Source organism: Podarcis tiliguerta (assembly GCF_965153285.1).
Source record: "Podarcis tiliguerta genome assembly, chromosome: 1".
NCBI lineage: Eukaryota > Metazoa > Chordata > Lepidosauria > Squamata > Lacertidae > Podarcis > Podarcis tiliguerta.
In genome coordinates, this window is record NC_139534.1 from 59,477,915 (window position 1) to 59,500,208 (window position 22,294).

Sequence of the window (22,294 nt, forward strand, 5' to 3'; positions counted from 1 at the left end):
TGGGTCTAGTTAAAATGCTGTCATCTTATAGCGCTGCTATCCTCACGCTATGCAATAACTACTGGTTCTTTACAATCTTTTTTGGAGTTAATGGGATTTGCTGCGCACTGTGGAATTGTTATTTAAGTAGACACACTGATATGTATCTAAGCAAGCAAGAGGCAACAAAAATAGATTTCCAATTTAGCACAAAAAGAGGGCTTTCCAGCTGAAGTGCCCGGTGAGTCAATGTTGAGACTTAGGTATTCACCCTGCCTCCATGTACTCTTCCTTCTATTTCTCCTATTCTTTCTCTTGGGACTTGCCTAGATTATCAGTTTATCCTGGATTAGAGCTAAACAAAGGATGGGGATTGGAAAAGATCCAGATGTTCCTTCTAAAACATCCAACCCTTGCAGGTTAGCAGAACAGAAGTACTTATTCTCCTTGAGCTAGATTCTCCCTCTGTCTGCCACCTACAAGCTTTGGATTTACTCCTACAGCCTGTTGTTTCTTCAAATCACCCTGGTCTAAAGGAGCTTTTATACAGATAGCTAAACTAACCCCTGCTCCTCCAACTCTGTTATTTAAAGGAACCCCTGGATGATTCCACAGTCTATACTAAGCTATGTTTTATTCACTCCCTTTTTATGAAGAATCTACCCAACACCATCCCTTTTTGGTTCTTCCATCATTTCTCAGGCTGTAGAAAGTCTGTCCCCCCCCCCTCCCAAAAATAAAATAAGAGCACAGTCTCACTAGGTGTACATGCCCTTGGTGCTACTTCTGTCTGTTTAAAGAGGCAGGTATTAGATGGGCAGAGATCTATCGTCCATGTGAACGTGTCAAAACTCTGCATACATTCACCATAACCTTTGCGGTAGGTACTTTTTATCACCCTGTTTATGTTATTTAATTGATCTCCTAACTAGGGCTAAAGTTTTTCCAGCTATTTTTTTAAAAATAATGTTAGCATGCTTAACACCATAATGCTGTCTAAAAATAAGAAATAAAAAGCTTTCTGGTCATTGCCATTAACCCTGCTGCAAAAATGCCAATGGCCAGAATGCTTTAAAAATTTTTTTTAAAAAGCATTATAGCATTGTACTGTGACATGCTATAGTGCTCTTTTATTATTTATTCTTTATTTCCAAAAAATGTTTTAGTACTAATTTATCATCTGTATATTTTGGAAAGTTTCCTATATGTTGCGATGCCTCTCAAGATATTGTTTACAAATTTGCCATGAGGGTTCCTAAAGTGGGGGTGGTAGTCTTCATTAATGTTTGACATCGGCTGTCATTGATTGGACGTTGGCAGACTGAAACATGTCTTTAGCGTGACGGCCCAATTTTTGGTGGGACAGGTCCAAACTATGCTTATTTCAAATGCTACATGAGGGCTGCTGAAGTGGGGCAGCAACCAATTGCCATTTTGAATCAAGATGGCAGACTGAAATGTGACTTGGGCATGTTGTTGTCCAGTTTTTGGTGTGATGTGTCCAACCTGCACCAATTTGGACACCTCGGAATATATCATTTCACTATTTAGCAAATTTGGCATGACAGGCCAACTTGTGCCAATGTGGATGCCTCTGAAGATATTGGCCAACTCAGCATGAGAGTTCCTGAGGGGGGAAGCAGCGAACTTCATCTATGTTTTGATGCTGGGTGCTATTTTGAATCAAGATGGTGGACCAAAATGTGACTTTGATGTGACTTCACTCAGTTTTGGTTATGGGTCCAAACGGTGCCAATGTGGACACCCCTGAAGATATTGTTGCCCAATTTGGTGTCACTTTGTCCAATTAAGCATCATGAGTCCAAACTATGCCAATTTGGATGACTTGAAGTTATTGTCCCCCAATTTGGTTCCAGATGGAGATGGTCATCCTGCTCTATGTTTGGAGGCTAGACACAATTTTGAATCAAGAGGGCATAGTGATAGTTGCAGATGAGATTTCCTAAGGTGGAAGAGGTATTTTTTGTCTATGTTTGGATACCATTGGATGCATTGAGCCCTGCATCGGTGGGGGGGGGGGGGCATGCACAGCAGCCATACTCACAAATCATACTATCCATTTAAAAATCACAATATGTTTGGGTTTCTTAGAATTCCCACACAGCACCGGACACTTTCTGCTAGTTGTACTTGTACTATGCTTTGGAGAAGGAAAACTCTGTTTCCTGTTTCTTTATTCCAATGTCTGATTATCCAGCAACCTTGGGCTCAGAGGTGCCTACACAGCATTTACAGTATGACTCTGGGGAGGCCACTAACCTCTCCATGTATTTGTTACTAATGAACATACTTACTCTAGCTTCTGGTTCCATAATTTGAGGCTGCCATGTCTGAAAAGCAAAATCTCCCTCGCTGGTTGAAGAACTGCTATTCTTTTCTGCCAAAGAACAATAAAAGCAGAGTGCCTTATTAGCACTAAAATTCGCCCCCACATGCACTTTGCAATTTAATCTAAACTGAAGATGGTGTCTAAAACACCCCTTCCCCACTTTAGAAGAATCATAAACAACTGAACACCTTTATCTAGACCCACAGAGCAATGGCTGAGCACAATGTGTTTTGGAACTCACACAATAGCAAGCAGGGCTCACAATTTATCCCTGTCTTACCACACACCTCATTTAACTTCTTAGCACATGATTCCACACACTGCAGAAAGAACAGAGCAACTGGGAATGTTGGTGGGGAGAACATGTTCATGTGTTTAGTACCATCAAATGATGGGGGAGGGAGACATAGCCATACTTGTTCATTTAAAAATGTATATCCTACTTTTTGAGTAACTTCTTCCACAAAGTTGTTTACAATTTCCAATTAGAAAACAATATCTAACAGTAAAATAAGGGTGCTTCAGGTAACCTTGACCTAAATCATTCAGAGCAGGGGCAGGAAACCTCAGACCCAGAGGCCAAATGTGGCTCTCTGGGTGCCTCTATGTGGCCCTTGGGACACTCCCCATCTCCTTCCCAGACTGCAGCCTTCACTGGCCCTCATCCCCTATGGCACTTCACTTTCTCCTGCCACTTCCTTTTCCTCTGCTGTCTTCCAGTTCATGCCCCTTTCCTTCCTCTTCATTGCTCTGCTGCCAGTCTGAGACATGAAAAACACATTGCACTGAACGAGAAAGTAGGAAAGAGTGTCACACTTTGAAACTTCCTCCTTCAGCTCTATGTACTTTGGGGGGGGGGGAATACCCACCTTTGCCATGTCATGTCATGTCAAGGAGGCAGTGAATAGGGTGCTCAATGATTTTGTGGGCACCAGGGGAAATCCTCAAGGGTGCCACTGTGCCCATGACCACAGAGTTAAGTACTGTAATTAGATTGCTCACTGCACATTGGTATTGTTTCTTGGTGTGCATCTACACTAAATGAACCTGAGGCTGTGTTTTGTGAGATGTTGAGAGATTTCTGTCCTCCATCCATTCAGCTTCCAGGATATTAGCTGGGAGGGGGAACATTTTTATTACCCATACAGTGGTACCTCGGGTTACAGACGCTTCAGGTTACAGACTCGACCAACCCAGAAATAGTACCTCGGGTTAAGAACTTTCCTTCAGGATGAGAACAGAAATCGCGCGGCAGCAGTGGGAGGCCCCATTAGCTAAAGTGGTACCTCAGGTTAAGAACAGTTTCAGGTTAAGAATGGACCTCCGGAACGAATTAAGTTCTTAACCCGAGGCACCACTGTATTTAGGTCCCTAGTGTAGAATTGTCCTAAGGGGCTAACTATATGGTATGTGTACACACACAGAATGGAGGCCCAACACCATTCTGAAATGAATAAAACTTTGGAGGGGGGAAGAAGAATTGTGAACAGAGTAGGGAGGACAAAAAGAGGGAATGCTTCTCTCTTTCAGTATCTACCCTTTTTGTGCTTCACATTTGTCTTCCAAAGCAGCAGGGAATGGGAGTGGGGAACTGCTTAGACGGTGATACAGAGCTGAGAAATGATGGACAGGAAAGAGCTAAGCAAGCAACCTATCTTTGCTGATGCTCTGCTCAAAACACTCCCTCCTAGAGCTATTTTTTCTTCTTTTTTTTTAAGAAGGCATCAGGGATCCATACCATTGGTTTGCGTGTGACGTGCAGTTAGTTCCAGTTATGAAAACATTGAATTAAGCTATGCTTCTAAAATTATTTTTTATTTATTTTGACAAATATTGCACAAAATTCTTCCTTAATGCACATAGCAGTACACAGATTACCGTATATTTAACAACAGATATAGTTAAAACAGAGTTGACTTGCATACCCATGAGTGGAAGCACACTTTTTGAGGAAACTGAATATAAGCTGGAAGTTTCGCTGCTTGCATCACTGATTTTCGTCCTGATACCTGTGGCACGACTAAGCAGCATTTTGCTACTTTGTGCAGAATCAAAAGAAAAGTGTCCATGGAACCTGAACAGGAAAAAAAGAAGATTGACTCAAGAGGAAGCTCACCCTGTTAAAAGAGTCGGAATAAGCATCAGCTCCTTGCAACCAACACTATCCATTTCAAACAGCTGCAGGGCAGCTGCAGACACGTCACACTGGTGCATCTGGGCACTGAAAGTGATCAACCTGATCGACTTTATATTTTGGAAAGTTGTTTGTACACTGCACATTTGGACACCTCTTGGACACCTCTGTCATAATTTTGCATAATGCTTCCTGAGATCACGGAGCAGGTTTTCGTCTCTTTGGATACAACTGGATGCCATTTTGAATTAAAATGGCAGATCAAACCTTTCAAGACTGCACTGTTCTAAAAATCGGTGCTGGCATCTAAAGATTCAGAGCCACAGTCTTCAGAGGGCATGAGTTTGATATTAGCAGTGTGATAGTAATGTTATGATTTGCACTTAACACTAAACCATAGTTTGTTTTAAACCATGCTTCGTTTAACAAAACGTGAGTTAACCACAAGTTGCCTTACAGACAATCAAACAAAACACGACTTGTTTCTCCAACATTTGTTTGGTTTTTGAGCTAATCTTGCCTCATGCCTTTCTAGTTTTGTGAATTTATAGAAGACAGGGAGTGTCAAACAAGCCATGGTTAAGGAAAGGTGCTAGGTTCACATATAACACCAAACATGTAAAATAAACCAGGATTTGTGAGCCAATAACAAATAATGAATTCAGCTTGTGGTTTGTATGCAGTAAGCAAGCTATAGTTAAGTGGCTCAAAAGGGGTCATGCATAACACTAAGCTATGGTTCAATAAACCATGGCTTAGTGTTATGTGCAAACCATTGCATGATACTGACTGTACTCCATTCCTTCTACCTGATTTTCACCAGCACACTCCTAGATTGAATCTCTACCTTTTGTTTACCAAGATGCCTGAAGTTCTACGAATTCGTTGGGACAAAGCTACGTCTGGCCTCGAAGGCAAGGACTCAAAAGTTTCATCATCTTCACTGAGGGGAAATTTGTCCACTGAAAGGTCCACATTATCGCTATAGGCATCTGCAGCTGCCATGAAGTGCTGAGGACCTCTATATTGTGAGATAATCTTAGAAGATGAAAGTGAAAGGAAAATAAAGTTATTCACCAGACTTCAACATTTATATAATACAGTACTGCTTTTCAATGCTCCCATGGTAGTTGACAATTTGTTATATCAATGCATGAGAAAAGGATGGATTCGCTCAGGATCTATTCAGAAGTGGATGGTAGACATTCCCTCTTCTGCTTTCCCCTCAGGGCATGCAAGTCCTTTAGCATGTCCTTCATTCCCAACAGCCATAAATGTGTATCAGCTGTTGATCCAGAAATTACAATCTAGGATCACATACTTAGGTTTATATTCATTTATTCAAAATTTTAGAAGTGGCCATTAATATTTAGCTGCTGGCTTATAACTACTAATGCTCTGCTCCAAACAAGCTGTGATGCCATTTGGTGGCTGCACATGATGTTCTCTTCGGGGCAGGGGTACTATAACTGACACACAAAATAAACACACAGAGATACACTGTTCCCTGGATGTGGGAAACCAATTGCAGCTTCACTCGCCATGTAAACAACACCTTAAGTCACAGAAATGCCATAGGTCTTTGGTGACCTCATTCAACAGAAACCAACCCCAAGGCACACACATAAACATCTCACTGTTTACAGTGTGCATAACATCCATTTAATGTATATTCATGAGCTCCACCACACTCAAATACTGTTTCATATTACAAATCTATGCTTAAGTTTACTCTGATACAATGCCACCTTACGTCATGGATAGCCAATGTGGTGCCCTGCAGGTGTTGTTGGACTACGATTCCCATCAACCCCAACCATCATGTCTAGTATTGTAACCCAACAACATCTGGGGGGGGGGGGGTCCCACGTCGGCTATCATTACCTTAGAATGGTAAACCTTTTGGGCCTTTCCCCCCTTTTAATTTTTAAAACTCAGAAAATTATATCACACTGTACATCCCTTCCCCTCCAGACTATTAAACAAAGCAATTCACCTGGCCATGGTAGTCACAGAGGCAGGTCGTGCATTCTGGACCCGTTCTGAAAAAATGTTGCCTGCTTAGTGGCATGTTTGAAGCTTGCTCATGAGCAAGGTTGGCCCCTGCAGCCCACACCTATAAAATATAGTGCAAATGGACGAGACACAACATTAATGTATGACCTACAGTACCTCTAATTTTCATCTGTAACTGTAGCCTGGTGGCCTGTTTTTGCAAACCTCATGGGGAGAAAAGCTACTTGGAAAGACAATTTGGAATGAAGAGGAGATCCAGTAAGTGAACCAGTCCAGAAAACTACTACTAATTTGTTCATCCCTTTTGGTTTTGCTCATTAAATTCCTGTGCAGTCAGGAAATCTGCTTTAAAACCCCCCTGGTCTGGCAAATATAAATGCTTGTGCTGATGGAACAATTGTGTTAGAGCAATGTTAAATTCCACCCATATATAGTCTATTATTTCCCTGTAATGTTGGTAGAAATACATTCTGTTTTGTTGGTCAGAATTACACATTTCTGGGAAAGCAGCAACACTTCCCATACAACCATTTTGCTTTTTAAAAATATTTGAGTACCCATAAGCGCACAGTACAATTTAGAAATATTTCAGATAGAGACAACTGATTCCTTCTTTCTTTCTTTGCTCAAACTCAACTTTTTTTAGGATATAGAAAAATTTTATAGCAAAAATAACTTTTTAGAGTTCTTAAATCCAGTGGGCTAACTTTCAGTTCATACTGATGTCATCTGTCTGAAGCAAAATGTTTTGGACTACCTGTGGCATGAAATTATTGTTCAGCAAGATAATATCTTATATACCGTAATTTCCATGTATTAGACGAGGTTTTTTGACTCAAAAATCATGTCAAAAAACTGGGATTGTCCTTTACACGGATATTGGGGCGGGGGGGAGTTGCGAGCTGCCAGCTGGGAGTTGCGAGCTGGGAGGTGTGTACTCTAGGGAGCATTTCCCGCAGCTGCATGGAGGGGAAGCTGTGCACACCAGCCAGTTGGTTGGTGGCCATGCTCTAGGAAGCTTCCCGCCTTCAGTGGCGTGGGGTGAGTGGATGCCCACTTTGCCAACCCCCAGCAATGGATTTGCTGGGGTGATTTTGATGGCATGAGTGCAATTCCCCCTCAAAAAAGCTCAACAACTTTGGGCCATCTCCCCTCCTTTTCTTTAAATTTAGTCCCCCAAAATAGGAGGTGGCTTATACATGGGGGCATCTTATACATGGAAAAATACGGTTTCTATATCTATATCACACTCAGGATTGGGAAGCAGGAGCGGTCCCTGTTGCTTACTGTGATGTGATGCTGTGCAGGCAGAATGGTGCCATTCGGGAAACGATAGATAGACACTGGGAAGTCTTTAACCCACTGCTGGATGATGTAGCCACTTAAATCTATTTCCTTGTTCAATAATGTATTGAAGATTCGGACATATTTGCCTGTGTTATGTACACTCACAATCCTTAACGGTCCTGAACCAATATGGCATCTAGGGGAAGAAAGTGGGAAGAGGAGAAAAAAGATGGGTTAGGTATGACTGATTTAGAAACAATTGGTATGAGCTATGCTACTTATGGGCCTGTGACGGAATACTTCTGGGTTCTTAAAGTGTAAGGCAGACAAAAGAAGTAAGGTAAGAGATATGGGAGAGGGGAGGTATCTAGGGCTGCCATATTTCAAAAAGTGAAAATCCAGACAGGTGGTGGGTTAGAAGTCAACTGAGAGAAGAACAGGCAATTGTGAAGAGAAAAAGTCTTCTCACAGACCAACTTAGTTATCTGTAACTCTTGTACAGTGGAAGCTTGGTTTCTGAATGTCTTGGAAGTCGATTGTTTCAGTTTTGGAATGCCGAAAACCTGAAAGTAACTGCTTCGGTTTTTGAACGCTTTTCAGAAGTCAAAGGTGCCACACGGCTTCTGTATGGAATTTTCCATAAGTAAATGCTTCCAGAAATGCATGCTTCAGTTTTCGAACATTTCGGAAGTCGAAAGGTCTTCCAGAATGGATTACGTTCAAAAACCAAGGTTCCACTGCCCTTAGTTTCCAGTATAAAGAAAATGGCGGTCTGAAGCTACAAGAGTAGTAACAGCTGAGACAGTTGTGAATTTGTCTAGAAACATAGTAGAATTAGAAAAGGATTATTTAGGGCAAAGCACGGATCACCAACCTTTTCTTGCTCATGGGTGCATTAGCAAATTGGACAAACTGTCATGAGCACTACACGCACACAATGGCCAAGCACACTCTGTAATCTTTCAATTGGCTGCAACAAAATGCTTTTCACAAGCCTAATTTCAGCAGGGGAAGCAAGCCTCTGAGAACTAGTGAATGCCTCTGCATGTGCAACTACACCCACGAGCACCACCCTGACAATCCTGGGGTAAACTATATTTGGGGGTGGGGTGGGAGAGATCACATCTATACAAAGTCTAGATTGCAGGTTTTGGTGTCCTCGGGTGTCTTCCCGTGTAAAAGTTGGGGTGTCTAGGCGACGTTTCGACGAGGTCTCACTCGTCATCTTCAGGCTGGTGCTTTCGGCTTCTTGTTACTGGAACAGAGCAGGATCTCAGTGTTTGAGTTCCTATAAATACTGTTGAGGAGGTGTGGTGTATAGCCTCCAATGTTCTGGGCAGAGAGGAGGTTCCCAGGCTAGTGTGCCTTTTCTTCTTTTGTTCCTTAATTACTTGAGGGATATCTTGAGTGATTTCTTGAGTGATTTCCTGAATCCCACTTAGGTGGGTCATTAGGTGTGGATTAGTTGCTAAAGCCTTCGTGTCTTGAACTCTTGAACTTTGTGAAGAGTTTTTCTGAGAAGATGGCTGTACTGCACTTGGTTGTGCTCTGGCTTGGCTTCGTGTATAGGGGCGAGCTGTGGTTTTGTGGCCTGTGCCAGCCAGATCTGTGTAGGGATTGCAGGGGGGTGCAGCATCCGGAGGTGCCACCCTGGTTTGGCTACTGGATGGTGTCTGTAATTTATCTGTGGAGAGGGTCTGGGTTTGGGTCTGGTGTGGTTGATTGGTGATGGCGTTCTGTGTGCCTCTGGATCTGGTGTCAGATTTTGTGGGGAGGGCTAATTTCCAGATGTCTGGCAAGCGGGATGTGTCGTCACGCTTGTTCATGTTGTGAGGGTGTTTCTCTATCTCGATGGCTTCCATGATTATTCTCTTGTGGTGATGTTCCATGTTAAAGAGCAATTTGGAATCTGCAAAATTAATTTCGTGTCCTGTTTCTTTCATGTGTTGGAAAAGAGAGGAAGTTTTTTCTTCTTTTTTGACGGACAAAAAAAAAAAAGAACAAAAAAAAAAAAAAAAAAAAAAAAACTTCCTCTCTTTTCCAACACATGAAAGAAACAGGACACGAAATTAATTTTGCAGATTCCAAATTGCTCTTTAACATGGAACATCACCACAAGAGAATAATCATGGAAGCCATCGAGATAGAGAAACACCCTCACAACATGAACAAGCGTGACGACACATCCCGCTTGCCAGACATCTGGAAATTAGCCCTCCCCACAAAATCTGACACCAGATCCAGAGGCACACAGAACGCCATCACCAATCAACCACACCAGACCCAAACCCAGACCCTCTCCACAGATAAATTACAGACACCATCCAGTAGCCAAACCAGGGTGGCACCTCCGGATGCTGCACCCCCCTGCAATCCCTACACAGATCTGGCTGGCACAGGCCACAAAACCACAGCTCGCCCCTATACACGAAGCCAAGCCAGAGCACAACCAAGTGCAGTACAGCCATCTTCTCAGAAAAACTCTTCACAAAGTTCAAGAGTTCAAGACACGAAGGCTTTAGCAACTAATCCACACCTAATGACCCACCTAAGTGGGATTCAGGAAATCACTCAAGAAATCACTCAAGATATCCCTCAAGTAATTAAGGAACAAAAGAAGAAAAGGCACACTAGCCTGGGAACCTCCTCTCTGCCCAGAACATTGGAGGCTATACACCACACCTCCTCAACAGTATTTATAGGAACTCAAACACTGAGATCCTGCTCTGTTCCAGTAACAAGAAGCCGAAAGCACCAGCCTGAAGATGACGAGTGAGACCTCGTCGAAACGTCGCCTAGACACCCCAACTTTTACACGGGAAGACACCCGAGGACACCAAAACCTGCATTCCTGTACCCGTGAAAATCTACGAAAGCAAAGTCTAGATTACGTACACTCTATGCCTTCAAAGCACATTCTAATAACATTTTTCTCCTCAAAGAATTCTGGGCACTGCTGTTTGTTAACATGTGGGTGTGAATTGTAACTCTGTGAGGGGTAAACTACAGTGCCCAGAATTCCTTGAGGAAAAGACTGTGCTTTGAATGTGCTTTTAAGGTATAGAGTATAAACAGCTATGGTTTCTTGGGCTAACTACAGATATACATGCTTATCTTCAACAGAAATATTTTTATTATACTTCCAATATTATTAAACATTTGCCATATGCAGATTGGCCATTTGCAATTTCCTAGTGAGTACCAGGTCTGTGGAGGAGGAGGAGCAGAAAAGACTGACAAGAAGCTGTGTCACAGATGAACAGGCAAAATAGGACATCCTGTCAGAGATCATATTCTCTCCACTTCCATTACATATTCCAGGAGGATGGTAAAAGCACTAAAAAATAAGAAGCCAACTGGAGAGGTTAAAAGCCAAAAAGATGGGGGGGGAGGGGAGGAACATAAGAAGGTAATTAAAGCACATGGATTTGGAGCGGATGTGAGAGAGAAGTAGTGCTGGTAGTCACTTCATCTGAGGTGAAGTGATTCTAACAGCTATTCCTTAAACAATGAGGTTTGTGTGGTAAACATGAAGGGATCGTTGGCAGGTTGTTGGCTCTGTGTGTGTGCGTGCATGTGTGCACACACATGCAGGGGCATGTAGTCAGGAGTTGAGCAGATGTTTGCACGCTACACAAAGTGGTTACAGACTTGTTGCTTTGTGAGCTTAAGGTGATGCTAGTACAGTCATACCTCGGGATAAATACGCTTCAGGATAAGTATTTTCGGGTTGTGCTCCGCGGCGACTCGGAAGTAACGGACCACTTACGTCCGGGTTTCGCCGCTCGCGCATGCACAGACGGTCAAAATGACATCACACGCATGCGCGGAAGCGGTGAAATGCGATCCGCACACACACAGATGTGCAGTCGCGTCTTACGTTCTGTTCAGTATGCGAACGGGGCTCCAGAACAGATCCCGTTCGCATCCCGAGGCACCACTGTAGTGGACTTGTAAGTCTAGCTGGCTGATGCTTTTAAGCACACAGTTATCCACCTAATGTGAAAAGCCCAACTTCTTCCCAACTTTGCTTCTCTGGGTCTTTATAACTTACGATTCTTTGGCTGCTGCGGATCCACCAGACACTTGTCTGACAGAATGGCGGAGGGTGCCTCAGGGGTGGACCCTACCCTGCATTGCTGAGGGCCTCCTTCTTGTTGATCAGTGATGGACAGCAGGTAGGCCCAGAACATTATCTCAGAAAAGGAGCACTACACAAAAGGATGGGCAAACTGATGAATGATACAGGGCCTAAAAAAGCGCTCTGAAGTGGGGCAGCAACACACTAAAAAGCTGAAAGTGGGTTCTGCACTGTTGTCTCAAAGTGTGCCAAGTGAAACTTGCAAAGAAAGGTCTTTGCTCCCTGCTCTGAAAAAGCTTATCTCCTCATTTGAAGGCAGAACTACTGTTGCACTATGAGAGGATGGGTGGGTGGCCGCTGGGCACAGCTTTCAGTGTACAGGTGGACACAGGTTCAGCCAGGAGTGGTCAGCAGGGCACAGCAGCATAGGTTGCCATTGGTCATCAGGCAGAGGCTGCTGCCAGTAACTTAAGAGGGAAAAGGTGGCAGGGAGTTTAGCGCGGTATCGGCACTGGTGGAGCCCATCAAACACTCCCTCCACTGTGCCCACACTGCGCCAACATCCCTGCCACCTCACCCTTCCCCATCTTCTTTACCAGCAGTGAACTGGGTTGCTACTGGGTGGGTGCACCCTGTCTTTTACTAGCTGGGCTTTTACCGAGAATTTCACACACAGTGGAGTAGCGTACATGCCATCCAGGAGGAAGGAATAATGTTTGCTTCAAAATGGAAAGTAGTAGAAAGCATGCAGGAATCTCTCCTTACGTCCGGTGAAACTGCAAGGCAGAGGCTTATTACTCTTCTCCTGAGTCGCAGAGAAATGGCAGCAAATGCCCCCACCAGAGTTGAGCTCTGAAGGTACTCACCTCCTGCATTCTTCTATGAAGGGGCAGGCCAAAATGTGAGTGTGCATTTCTTCCTCTGACAGCTGTCCAAGAGTGAGACGAGACTGTGCAAGGCTCCAACGATCCAGGGAAGGAGCTTTCGAAAGTTGAAACATAATATACTCATATGGCATATGAATGAAAACTAATGAAAAACTAATGAAAACTTCCAGGGAAAAACACTGTAGCTGAAAGTCAGACATTACACTGTGGTGATATTAACTGTATTAGAAAAGGCCTGTGTGCCCTGGGGGAAGGCAGATAGGAAGCCCAGGCCACAGAGTACTGGCCATTAGCTCCGGAAATGACCCTTAGTGGGTCTGAGAGAAGTCTCTCTGTTCTCTCTTACATATCACTTTATGTTTTCAACTTATCAACTGCCTTGGTGCTTTGGCTGAAAGGTGGGATGTAAATCCAATAATAAATAAATACAGTATACAAATAAGTTATCTGTATTTATGAATATTTGTTTATTTATTTAGACACGCCTTTTCCCCCTGACGGAACACAAGGCTGCTTACATATAAAAATGAGAACCGCTAAAAACATGGAAAAGAACAATCATTAAAAAGCAATTAGACATTGATGGAAGTAAAACTATATACATATATAACATGTATAAAAAAACACCCATACAAATAATTACAATAAAAACAACAGGGCACTAGCCCTTTCATAAAAAGCAGTCCATACCCAAAAGCCTGTTGAAACAAAAAAGTCCTGCTGGTGGAAGGACAACAAGGCGGGAAGCAGTCTAGCTTCACTAGGGAGGGAATTCCAAAGTCTCCTGTGTCCGTACCAGTCAGGATCATGAATGCTAATTTTTAATAACTTATGAACATTGTAGAGTTGCTTTAAAAAAACAACAACTGTTACCTCCATGTCGTATGTATTGGATAATTTATCTAGCTGAAAAGTAGAATTACCTCACTTAATCAATCAATACACCTGCTCAGCCACTGGCTGAGTCACTGTGCTAGGAAAAGTTAAAATAGTTTAGTTGCTCAGAAAGAATGTGCCAGCACTAGGCGCTAGTTTATTTTGCTTGCCATGTTATCAGGGAGGAGAGGGGAATAACTGCTTTTAAAAAAACCTAACAGACAGATAATGACATACAATTGTGGACTTTAGTCCCCAAAGCTGACGCCATTATGGACGTGTTAGTCTTGAAGATGCTACAAGATTATTTGTTGTACACTTTCTTTGACACAAGTGAAAGGCCAAATGTTCATGAATCTAGGATCAGACTGCTGTAAGACAGCAGGGACAGAGGGAAGGCCGCAGGCAGGGCAGGTGAAAATGCTCATGTAGGAAGAGATTCCCTCAGGAAGTGCAGGGGAGGACACAAGGCCCAGAGAAAAGTAGTTTAAGGAAGGGGCTGGAGAAGTCAGGCTAGGGACCCATAGACTGAAGAGGAAACTGTCTTGAGAGAAGGAAGGACAAGACGAGGAAACAACATATGGTGTGAGGTAGCTGTATAAATACAGGGACCACTAGGTGGCGCTGGGCCAGGAGAAAGGGAGGGAAAAAGAAGGCAAGCTTTCAAGCAGCTCAATATGGTGTCCATGTTATCAATTCCATGGAGGGCTTGAGAAAAGGTTTTATGTGTCAGCAGAGACAGGCGAGGGAACTTTAGAGGTAAAGCAGTGCTTATTATGCTTTAGAAGACAATGGGGACAGAGAAGGCGTAACCAGCCAGCTTTGCAATAGTTTTCTCTTGTCATGGCAAAAGGGAAGGTTGCCTCTGCCAGCCTGACCAGGCCTAACCCCATGCTTGGTGGGTTCTGAGCATAGGGTGGCAGCTTTAGGGCTTTTGGTTTGTGTTCCTGTAAGAACACTGGTGAATAGCATAGCTAAAGAGTAAATATGTATTTTGTTTTACAGAGAAATCTCACCATATAGAAAGGAAATTCTGTTAACTCTTCCATAATTACTTGTTTGCAGGATTGTGCTCCTATGGTGATAATTCATCCATAAGTTTTATTTTACTGCAGGAAAGTCATCCATGGACATGGGAAATAAACAATGCAGTCCTATGAATGTCCACTCAGAAGTATGCCCAATGGAGTTCAGTGAGACCTACTCCCAAGTAAGTGTGTATAGGATTGTAGTCATAGCCTCAAAAGGGGGAAGCTCAATGAGGTGGTGGGAAATACTGGCATTAACTAACACTAGTTAGTTATACTAACACTAGTTTGTTAAACTATATACTATAACTAGTTTCCTCTGACCCTTGCATTCTATTATTCCCCCAAAGGTGTAGATTTTCTTTTTACCTGCAAAACATGACATGGCTGATTGGTCACTGAATGGCAACAAATGGTGGGGTATAGCGTTCTTAAGAGTGAGCTGCTGAAGGCAAGCCTTTGCCCCCCACCCCTTCACCAGAAGTTCATGTTGTCCCTTACTGTTCATGGGGGAGGTGGGGAGGACCTGCAACTGATCATCTATGTTCTGTTACTTGTGAGTAGACTGAGAAGCCTGTTGTTGCTTAGGTCAACCTACATAGCTCTGAGCCACAGTGCTCTTTTCTTTTAAACTGCTTTGTCTATTTGTCATCTCCCCTCCTGTTCTTTATAAAGCTTTGTGATTTAGTTAGTGGGGTCAGAGGTGCATGTGTTTGCCAGTATCAATTATTCTTGTAATTCTCCATGTGCCTAGAATGTTTGGGTTCCTGCTTCAGGAGTCTAGGATCGGGGTTGTTAAAGTCCAAAAAGTTAATCTGTTCTCTGGCAGATGTAGGGAGCTGTGGGTTTGCTTTACTCTCTGAGTGAACTGTAAGTGATGCAGGGTGGCTTATTCAAGGTTCTGGAGATCCAATATTTAATTGAGCATCCCCAGATTTCTTCTTGTCTGGGGAAAGGACTGTGAGCTCATAGGGTGGGGGAGACTAATGGCTAATCGAGGCACAACTGGCCAACCCCAAGTGGGCAGCAGTTGTGTGAGGAAGGGGTGTAAGAGGCTTGCATTCTGTCATAATTGTGGCAATGACACTGTTACGGAATACACTAAGTAAAAACCCAACCCACAAGTCTGGAGGGGCTCTGTCAGTAAAGTCAATGCTTTAGCATACGTGGAACAGTCCAAGAGATTAACCTAGGTTACATTGGGCCTATGTGCATTGTACATGTGTGTGTGTGAGTATGCATTGCATGTACGACTTTTTTATCAACTAGCCAATGCTGGACTATTTTTAAAGAGGAAGAATTTGAACTTACTTTTCCCCACGGGCATTTTCTCAGAAGATGGTGCCGTATTGAAGGAAGACGATTCTACCATTTTGGGGTCAGGCACTGAAAAGATGTCTGATTTCTGAGAGGTGAGGACAGCCAACGAGGATGGTTCAGAAGGTGAACTGTAAAGTGGGGGTGGGGAGTTTGACATGCATCCTTTGGGCTAATCCAGAATTTTCAACAAACAAACCCACATATTCTTCTTAGTGCTGTATTCAGATGAATACCCAATACCCAATACATTAGGAGCAGTGTGATATCCTATCCACATAAAATGGGGTGCTGTGGCGCAAAGTGCATAACCTATTTGCTTGTTCTTGCAAAAGAACTAATGGAAAATTTGTGTTCTAGCACTGGAGTGGGGAGTACATCTTCATCAAAAAGATAGCAGGACTGCTGCACGAGGAAAGGGATTTTGCTAGCCTTTTCTACTTTACAGGGCACTTCCACATGGAAGTTTACTGTGGACTTGGTACAGTTCGTGCATGCAAGTTTTTTTGTAGCAGTCACTTGACATTGTCCTCATAAAAATGTCACCTTATATCCCGCCCCCGCTGCCACCCCAGTTTAATCTGGATTTACTATTTCTGCAGGGTGGCAATGGTGGTACTTCACGGATATTTCACATCCCTGTCTGCAGGAGCAGAGGCATCTTCTCTCTCTACTTCCCACATTCACTTTAAAGAGGACAGAAACTGACAGCTTCAAGAAGGGGGCATAGCAGGGACACTAGGTTGGGGGGTGGGAATCCATGGTGGCTGCCATGCTATACAACTCCTTGCTTATCCCCCCTCCCCCACCCCCCGCACAAGAGGAAATACGTAGGGAAGTACTGATTTCCCCATAACAGAGGCGGGGAACTTCAGACCCAGTGGGTGAATGTGCCCCTCAAGCCTCTCTAACTGGCCCCAGCACTCTCCTCAGACCTCATCCCCTCCCCAGCCTTACTCCCTACTGACCCTGCTTCTCACACTGCTTGCGTATTTTTCTTTGGCTGCAGCATGTTGTGAACTGTCGCTTTCTTGGATGGAGGACAGAGAGGGGTATGTGAGTGTGTATAGAATCTAGCCTTCTCATTGATAGAATTGCTGCTCTGCTCACTTTTTATAGAATCATAGAGTTGCAGGGCTGGAAGGTACCTCAAGGGTCATCTAATCCAACCCCCAATGTGGGGCTCAAACCCATAACCCAGAGATTAAGACTCTCATGCTCTACTGACTGAGCTATCCCTGGTCCAAAAGTATGCAGCCTTCTGCTTGAAAAGAGTTCCTTTGACCCTGCCCTATAGCACTGCTGAGAGGATGTAAAGCAATAAACAGAGGACCACGGGCTGCCTTGGATGCTTCTACTACATTCTCAGGTGTATTCAGATACCGACTTACCTCAGACAGGCTGCTGTTTTTCTACCAAGCCCCTTTTGGTCCTTTCTGTCAGAAAGCCTGCGGTTTGCAATTACCTTTCCTGTGAGCTTCCCTCCAGCGTACCATTGTGTGCCTTCTCTAATTTCAGGATTATTTCATCTTTTTCCTCTTCACTCAGCGAAATACTTCCAAACTAAAAAGCAGGAAGAGTGATGACACCGATAAACACCCGAATAAGGAAAGGTAACAATACTGTATTTTCCCGTGTTTAAGACTATATTTCTCCCCAAATTTTAAAAGTTTAAAATTGGGGGTTGTCTTACACACAGAATGTTGCAATTATTTATTTCTTAATTTTGGGCTCAAAAAATAGGGATCGTCTTATACATGGGGGCGTTTTATACACGGGAAAATACAGTAATTCTGTGAATTGAAAGCTATGTTCCTTCCATGAAGCACACTAAGCAAACCCATGCCCAAACAAGGGACCGCCCAGAAGTATATTCCTTATGTAGGACTGCCAGATTACCTCTTGAAGGCATTGCCTGCTTCTTGGGGGGGGGGGGGGAATACTTGTGTTGAAGTATGTGTGTACACAGTTGTGCGCACACACATAACACAGACCGTGGGTTCCATTGTGTCAGGTCCTATTTTAAAATAGGGAAATATTGTCCCAGCACCAATAACTTCTACGAACCCCAAAATTTCTCTCCCAGAAACAGTGCTTGTCGGGAGTATGTCCATTATGGCCCCAACCCACACTGAGTAAGGCAGTGACCCACTGTTGGGGGTGTGACAAAATGTGAGGGTTTCACTTCAAAAACTTTGCAAAACAATAGCAAAACTCTGGCATTAACGTAGAACCCAGGCTTGAAGTATTTCTTGATGTGCTTCCTGCAATTGCGTTTTGGGGTGATAGCTATGACCCTAGCTTTGAGTAGCAGTTGCTCAGTTGGAGGGGTGCTGCAAAACATGGGTTTTTTGCTTCCAGGTGCTGCAAAACAACTGCAAAGGTTTGGCACTAGTTTGGAGCAGATCCCAAATTTTGGGGTTCATAGTTCATTCTGTTCTCATTTCAGAGCCATTAACACCTAATCAAAAGTCTATCTTCCTCTGAATTTCACTGGAGTAAGGGAACTTGAACAATAACAAGGTGCAAAGTGTGATTACAGACAAACTAAGCAGGCAAACTTATTATACTAAGATGGTACACTTAATAAGATCATACTGGTTGCTTCTAAGGCTGCTCCATTCAACTGAGATGGGCTATATTGTATTGTGCTAGATGGCAGTGTTTCTGTATATGGGTTTTGAAGAGTCAAGTATCTAGCCCTCACACTCTTCTGGGTTCTCTTGTCTTCATGGCACTGACCTTATGAAAGGCATCCACAAAGCTTGTGTGCTTTGGAATTCTCCGAAGCCGTAGATCACTTGTTTCTGATGTTACCTTTGTTCCTGTCTCTGACCAGAGCTACACAAGAGGGGGGGAAAGTCAGATACTATTAGTGCCTGCCAATCCCTCAAGTTAGAATTTATTTGTTGCATTTTCCAGCTATTGATAGATCAGCCTTTGATTAATTTGTCTAGTCCCTTTTAAAAGGCATCTAAGTCAGTGACCATCACAACACATTAGGGCAGCAACCTCCAGAAATCCATTATGCATTGTGCAATGAAGAATTTCCTTTCATCTTTCACTGTATGACCAAACCTCTACCATGATGTGGGAGGGAGAGAAAAAACATCTACTTTCTCCACAGTTTGCATTCTTTCCTAAGTCCCATCTTAGTCACCTTGTATTCTAATCTTAAAAGCTCCAAGCATTTTAGACTTTCCTTTCGAGGAAGGTGGTCTAGTTCCCTGATCATTCTGGCTGCCCTATTCTGTAGCGTTTCCAGCTCTGCAATGTACTGTATTTTTCGCTCTATAGGACGCACTTTTCCCCCTCCAAAAATTAAGGGGAAATGTGTGTGCGTCCTATGGAGCGAATGCAGGCTCCTTGGCTTTAGCGATAGCAATGCGAAGTCTCCGGAGGCTTCACGTTGCTTTCGCTGAAGCCTGGAGAGCGAGAGGGTTTCTTTGGAGGCTTCGGGTTCCTTTTGCTGAAGCTGGGAGAGCAAGACTCTCCCGGCTTCAGCAGAGAGGGAGAGCTGCGCAGCGCCCCTTCAGCGAAGCGTGAGGAGAAATGGAAAGGGCTCTGTTTCTCCTGCTGCTTCGCTGAAGGGGCGCTGAGCAGAGAGGGGGAGATTTTTTCCCCTTGTTCTCCCCCTCTAAAACAAGGTGCGTCCTATGGTTGGGTGCTTCCTATAGAGCGAAAAATACGGTATATATTTTTCTTTTTCTTTCTTTTTTTTAGATGGTGTGATCAGAGCTGTATACTGTATTCCCAGTTCCACCTTATATTTGTATAAAGGTGCTAGGACTAATCCTCAATCCACCTGGTAGACCAGTCCTTTTAAGACTGAAAAGAACAATGGGATAAGCCGTACGTCTCTGCAGTGATGGGGGCGGGGGCACATGGGAAGCAAGGATGGGACAAAGGAGGTAGTAGGAGACAATAAGCGACAGAAAAGGCAAGGGCAATGCCTTAGCAGAGCTTGACCAGAGGGAAAAGACTGATTCAGTTGTAAATGCAACCAATCTGTAAGGCCTGGGACTCAACAGCCATCATAGAGCAGAATCAAATATTTTTGGCAAATGCTCAGGATCTTATTAGTGGTGATGTTTTGTGACTGGAGTTACTTTATATTTTGCCTTTTAAAAAAAAAATTATTCTGATCATTTGCGATGAAGCAGGCTTTATATTGAAACAAAATACAAGTGAAATAGCATATGTCAGCACTCTGCATAATCTGGGGCTTTGATGTGTTCGCTTTAGAGAAGAAAAAGGAAAACAGGCATCAAACTTTTTGCAAGCAGTGAGTGCCCCCTACTGGCCAGTTATTGCAATTAATCTTGGGTCTACAGTAACAGTACTGTACTTTTAAAGATGGGTTGCCATCATCTGAGAAAGAGAGAGGGGTATTAGTACTGATACAGACACAAATTGAGAAAAGTGGGATATAAGTGTGTGAGAGAGAGTGTTAGTTCTATGACAAGTTACTTTAATGTGTATACACATAGGAAATAACATAAGTTTTAACCCAGGCAGGGTGGGGCATCTGTTTTTGCTTTTAAAATGAAGGATGCCATACCGCCATAACAAAACCTGAGTAGTTCAAACACTGTTCAAGCACAACACACACACACACAGAGAGAGAGAGAGAGAGACCATAAAGCCAGTCTATTGGTCTTCTTAGCCCTTTTACAACATATTAACCAAGGCAGCTCCCTGATTTGATATATAGACACTACAACTGTGAAAATGAATGTGGCTTACAGTCACTATGTTAAAAGTGTTGAACTTGGATCTGAGTTCCTATCACAGCTCAGTTCAGCGGCTGAACCCAAGTGCCCTTTGACAAGTCATAATCCCTCAGCCTTTATTTTTCAGGAAAAACCATTAAACAAGGATTTGCCTCAGAAGGTGGTTATACTTATGAACCCTTATTAACTTATTATACTAAGATGGTATGCTTCTGAGGCTGCTTCATTCAACTGAGATGGACTATATAGTATTGTGCTAGACGGCGGTGTTTCTGTATGTGGGTTTTGAGGAGTCAAGTATCTAGCCCTCACACTCTTCTGGGTTCTCTTGTCTGCATGGCACTGACCTTATGAAAGGCATCCACAAAGCTTGTGTGCTTTGGAATTCCCATCAGCTCTAACAAACAGGGCCAACAGCCGGGGATAGTGGGAGTTGTAGTCTGAAACATTTGAAGGGTACTAGGTGGAGAAGACTGCTGTGATAGAGGTGCTTCTTTTCAAGATTCCAGACAGCCTATCAAATGTGTCCTCCTCCAGAAACCTAAAAATTATCGTCATGTGTGGATATGCATGCTCATGCCCCACACAGGCCCTCTCCAATGCTATTGATGCATTAGGGGCGTGCCTTCAGCAGGGTGAGGGTTGTGGGTCATGGAGATTGCCAGCACACATTCAGCAGTCTGCCTCTCTGCGCACTTGGCCCCAAATGCATGAATAGCAATAGAATCATAGAACTGTAGAGGGTCAACTAGTACAACCCTTTGCAATGCAGGAATTGTTTGCCCAACATGGGGATCAAACCCACACCCCTGAGCTTGAGAGACTCATGCTCTACCGACTGAACTGCCCCAAATCAGGGAAGGGATTATGCAAGGCAGAGGGGTTTGCACAGGGTGAACATGCAGAATCCAGCTCTCTTGACTGCTTAGAAGCTTCTCACGGGCCAGCCTATGAAATTTGATGAACCTTGAGCAGGGCTCTTCTTATGCTCTTATTCAGTGCCCCTTCAGCTCAGCTGCAGCCTCAAGGTGTCCTCCTTCTCTTGCCTTGCTTTGATGCTGCAGCTTATGTAAGCAGTTATGTAAGTTCTGGACTTTTTCTGAATCTTTTAAAACTCATTTCTCTTACTAAGGTGGCTTACAAAGTCTCCATCCAGGAATCATCATCCTCATTAAGAAGTATGGTGCTGGGGTGCTGGTCTTTTTGTTTACTGTCGGAACAGCACACTCTGCACAAGAGCCTGCGGTGTCCCTGGGCACATGATTTGTAAAATATGGGTTTGCTCTCACCCGCTCTGCTCCTTCTCCTCTCCTCCCATTAGCCACTTGGCTGCTCTGTGCACACCTCTCTGTCTCTCTGAAATGATGTCAAGATAATGAAGTAATTGCTTTGACCCAATCTCACACCTCTACTAACCTTTCCTGTTAAGCTGCCATTGCGGAGCTGCTTAGACTTTCCTCTGAGCTTTGAGTTACTGACATCTCTGGGGACAAAGCTTCACTTTGGCCCAGGAGCTTTTCCTGTTTCTCACATGAGCTTTCTACAGCTCAGCATTGCCCAGACAGCCATGGGCAACAAGAGCGAGTCATTGACTGGGAGAAGGGCA

General features: G+C 43.7%; 2 protein-coding genes across 6 annotated transcripts in view; one reads left to right on the forward strand and one right to left on the reverse strand.

Annotated features, from left to right (window-relative positions):
- The window catches only part of LMNTD2 (lamin tail domain containing 2), a 39,270-nt gene that overhangs the window by 2,178 nt on the left and 14,798 nt on the right, over nucleotides 1-22,294 (reverse strand). Inside the window, 9 exon segments of the mRNA XM_083427855.1 lie at nucleotides 2,295-2,377; nucleotides 4,255-4,403; nucleotides 5,311-5,501; nucleotides 6,460-6,579; nucleotides 7,767-7,962; nucleotides 12,714-12,828; nucleotides 15,950-16,086; nucleotides 17,421-17,518; nucleotides 18,698-18,796. Of these exon segments, the coding sequence (XP_083283981.1) occupies nucleotides 2,295-2,377; nucleotides 4,255-4,403; nucleotides 5,311-5,501; nucleotides 6,460-6,579; nucleotides 7,767-7,962; nucleotides 12,714-12,828; nucleotides 15,950-16,086; nucleotides 17,421-17,518; nucleotides 18,698-18,796 (1,188 nt within the window).
- RASSF7 (Ras association domain family member 7) overlaps nucleotides 14,255-22,294 on the forward strand; it is a 111,033-nt gene continuing 102,993 nt past the window's right edge. For all 5 annotated transcript variants that reach the window (XR_014508085.1, XR_014508086.1, XR_014508087.1 and 2 more), the window contains exons 1-2: nucleotides 14,255-14,369; nucleotides 14,726-14,820. The gene's annotated coding sequence lies outside the window, so the exon portion shown is untranslated. The remainder of the gene's footprint in view (nucleotides 14,370-14,725; nucleotides 14,821-22,294) is intronic.